General features: G+C 36.0%; 1 protein-coding gene across 2 annotated transcripts in view; it reads left to right on the forward strand.

The window, feature by feature from the left end:
• The first annotated feature begins 676 nt into the window (after window positions 1–676).
• Window positions 677–4,269, forward strand: part of MYCT1 (myc target 1) — a 13,582-nt gene continuing 9,989 nt past the window's right edge. For both annotated transcript variants that reach the window (XM_005884714.2, XM_005884715.2), the window contains exon 1: window positions 677–875. In XM_005884714.2, coding sequence (XP_005884776.1) covers window positions 677–875 — 199 coding nt within the window. The remainder of the gene's footprint in view (window positions 876–4,269) is intronic.

Genomic DNA, 4,269 nt, shown 5'->3' on the forward strand with positions numbered 1-4,269 from the left:
TCAACCACTGAGCCACACTGTTTGGGCTTATTTTTTTATTTTTTTTACAATTGAAAAATTGCTCTTTGTCCAATAAAAAAGCATCTCTTTTATTTTCTTTATCATCTTTTAAAAAATAGGTTCTTTCACTCTAGAAACTTTTTTTTCATATTTAAATACTAATTGTAATTAAATCTAAATTACATATTAGATAAATATTTATGAAATAAAGAAATTTTCAAAATTAACAAACCAAATAGAATGAACCATGTTAAGAGTTTTGAAAAGCAACAGATTTATATAAAAAAGAGGTATTAGAAAATTAATTGTCCTTGAACAGGACATGGATTTCTGAATTTGTTCCCCTCCATAACTTACTATGTAAAGGTAATTTTTAACCGTTGGAAAACAGTCTCTCTCTCTCTCTCTCTCCTGTATGAATGTCACCCTGAGCTGTAGCTGAGTTTGGAATCTCCCTATGTGTGTCAGTAGGAGATTGTGAAAGGAGCAGGAAAAAAGTCTCTTATCCCAAAAGCAGTTTGGAGGTGGCCAAGAGGAGGTATTCAGTACATTCGCTGAGGAAATGACGAGAAGGAAATTGTTTTGTGTCTCGGGAACCATGTGGAATTCCAAGATAAGAAAAACAGTTGCTAATTTGAGTATAAAAGCAGGAAACATGATACACTTGTTTCCTTTTATGCAAGCACAAGTATATGAGGGGTTGTGTGGAAATTATTTTTCTCTTGCGGAACCACAAAGACAGAATCAAAGTGCTTCTTTTGGCCACGCTGGCTTTTCTTTCTTTCTCTTCTTTCTCCTCTCTCTTCTATTTCTGGTGGATACTATGGCTAATAACACAACAAATTTAGGAAGTCCGTGGCCAGAAAACTTTTGGGGTAAGATATTTTCTTTACCTGTTTTAAATTTAAAATTAGCATGCAGGGAAATGTACTGTGTGATTTACGAAAACATTGGATATCTCTGAGACCTTTTGTTTACTGCAAACTGACTGTTTTCATTGATTGACTATAATAGATATATTAATAGAAAGTGTCTTTAAAGTGGGCTATAACAACACTCAAGAAAAATCTGGGCAACAGGCCTAGATTGGCTGGTGTTACAAAATATAATTAGAAAGGAATAAGGATAAAGATGAGGAGCAAGGTGGCAGGAATTGCTCTTTGGAATATGATAATGTGGCTTTTGTTGGAAAGTGAAGTTTTATTTGTTTAAGGTTATGGGTTATGTATTTTATTTAATGAAACCAAGAATTCCTACAGAGGTTACCTTAACATACATGGTCAATGCTATACTTTTTAATTCCCTAGTGAACCTAACTAATAAATCAGTACTTAAGGAGGGTGATACCACAGATAAAAGAAGGAATTGTATTATGAACTTAGAGGGGGAAAACTGAACTAGAAAAAGCTAAGTGGGAATAACACCACATAAAACATGACAGAGGAAGCCCAGCACAGGAGAGAAGGCACAACACAGGCCTTGTGTTCGGACACAGCTGCTGCTCAAATACCGGCGGCCGATGGAGTCAGTATCACCAGTTGTTCAGGCTAGAGGTACAGGAAAGGACTGGGATGTGAACTTGACATGTACTTTGGCTTCAGGGAAATTTTAAAAATCAAGGGGGCAATTTGGATTTCATCCAGAAAAAGACTTTAGAGGAGAAAATGGAGTTTATGGATAGATGGATATCCCTGTTTAGTAATCCAGAACAAGTTTTTAATCCTCTGTTGCAATTCAAGGGGGTATTTTGGGAACAATGAGGGGGAAGGTGAGCAGCAGTGGCCGGCTGCTCCTGGCAACCTCACCTACGTGTCCACCATCACGGAAACTCGCATGAAGGGAATTAATGATTCTTTCTACCATCAACCAGTTATGTTTGCTTCAATTTGTAAATTATATCAGGGAACATCCTACAATAATTATATAACAAAATTAGGAAGAAAAAAATAAATTATATTTGCATATCTAAGAAATGGCTTGATAGGCTTATTCAGGTAGACACCAATAGATGATAAGCCTTTGGATTGTAGACTTGTAGACATCTAATCATACGTTTGTTACAATACTACTTGGTGTCCTCATAACAGAGCAAGTGAATGTCCAAAAAACAGCTAGAGAGTGTGTTTACACTAAATTCATCGTTACAAATCTAAGTAGCAGTGTAAATGAATTCAAAAGCAAAGTAACTCTTACTGCAAACATTAATTGTTAAAGCCAAATCTATTTTTTTCCAATAACTAAATGCCAGGTTCACTTAGGCAAAGGAAATCATTATCCACTGACTAAAACATGGACGGTAATCACTAAGAAAACTTGAATCTGTAAGAGCAAATGTTTAGTTGGAGTCTATTTGCCAATCCTAAAAAATGATAATTTTTTAAAATATAGAAATCTGTGCTTGAGAAGGAATTCAAACTTACTGTCCCAAAGATAGTTCCTAGAGTTTCTTTGTCTTAGTATGTGAATGCAATGGAAAATATATAAAAATAATGAAAACCAGGAAGGGGAGTGTTATGTTGATAAGCATTAACAAAATCAGGGCAAATATGTTGAGCAGATATAATGTTTTGGGGAAAATATATAAAAGATCACATTATTTTTTTCTGAGGTAAGGAATATTAAGTGAAAAATGCCAAAGTGTAAATGTGAATATATAAAAGATAAAAGTTTCTTAAAACATAAATGCCCATCTTTTTTCTTTTTCTTTCTTATGTGTATCTAAATTGATATCTATTTTGACCACTGATTCCACAGACATATTATTTTGATAATCTTGTAAAATGCAGTGCAAGGCATTATCCATGGCTACCAAAGTCAACTGGCTGCTTCTCACTTTGAATTTGGAGAAGTAAAGAAAGACTAGCTTAGAAAAACAAAACTTGAGTGTTAAGCATATCAATTTCCCAGACTTAACACACTCAAGCTGCATAAAATGATGATGGCTATTACCAATCATGACAGCTTGCATTTTCATAGTAATTGCCCCTCAATACTTACTACATGTTGTGCAAGTATTAAAGCAATTAGTGCAAGGGTGGGCAACACAATTAGCCTGAGAGGGACAACCTAGATGAAGACACCCCCTTGCAGTTCTCAGTTTTGCTTAAAACTATTGCTATAAACATTGCAAGAAACAACTGGGGAAAGTTTGCTGTGCCCTAATGTAATGAAATAGGAAGGAAGTATCCTTAAACTGAGTTGCCCTCTTGGTACCTGGAGTCCTAAAGAATACATACTGTGGTTAAATTTCCTGTCTTGCCATGTGGCTTTTCTCTTTTGGCTAACAGTGTATGTGTATTTGGCTAGCATTATGTGTGTGTTTGGCTAGCATTGTGTGTGTGTTTAGCTAGCATTATGTGTGTGTTTGGCTACCATTGTGTGTGTGTTTGGCTAGCATTATGTGTGTGTTTGGCTAGCATTGTGTGTGTGTTTAGCTAGCATTGGCTAGCATGTGTGTGTTTGGCTAGCACTATGTGTGTGTTTGGCTAGCATTGTGTGTGTGTTTGGCTAGCTTGTGTGTGTGTTTGACTACCATTGTGTGTGTGTTTGGCTAGCATTATGTGTGTGTTTGGCTAGCATTGTGTGTGTGTTTGGCTAGCATCATTGGCTTAGGAGCTTGCATTTATTTACCTCAATCTTCTCCCAAATGGCAATGTCTGTCCTCAAGAAGATTACATTCTTGGAGGAGATTATGTGCTCATACATATGTAAATAAATGCCTTTATTGTTGTGAACTAATGCAAGATAATATATGGTAAAATTGCAATGATTGATAATATAGTACAAGTTTTTAAAAATTATGGCAGAAAGGGTTCCTACATCCTTTTTAGAAGAAAGGAGACCAGATAAGTTCAAATAGAAAGATAATCCTAGGAAGAACTTTTCAGTCATTCATTTTTCCTTCATTCACTCATTAACTCATTCATTCATATACTTATCTATCTACTTCATTAGTTTACTCAGAAGCATTGATTGGCCACCCATTATATAACAGGCAACGTGTGAGGTTTTAGGGCAGAAATGCAGCATAGCTGGAGAATTTCCGGGCGCTCAGGAGAAATGTTATCAGCAAATATGCACAAGTAAGTACCCACAAGCCACATTTGTTGAGAAGTGAATGGCTTGAGGCAGAATTGTGTAAAGGATGTCAGTATAAAAGCTTGAGCAAGTTTAACATAATAATCCTCAACTTCATGAACGGGTCTCCCCTCTTTCCTCTTCCCGAAGACTTTTTCTCTAAGGTGTGTGTGGTGAGGGGGCGGGTAGCAC

The sequence above is a fragment of the Myotis brandtii genome, unplaced genomic scaffold, assembly GCF_000412655.1.
Source record: "Myotis brandtii unplaced genomic scaffold, ASM41265v1 scaffold847, whole genome shotgun sequence".
Taxonomy (NCBI): Eukaryota; Metazoa; Chordata; class Mammalia; order Chiroptera; family Vespertilionidae; genus Myotis; species Myotis brandtii.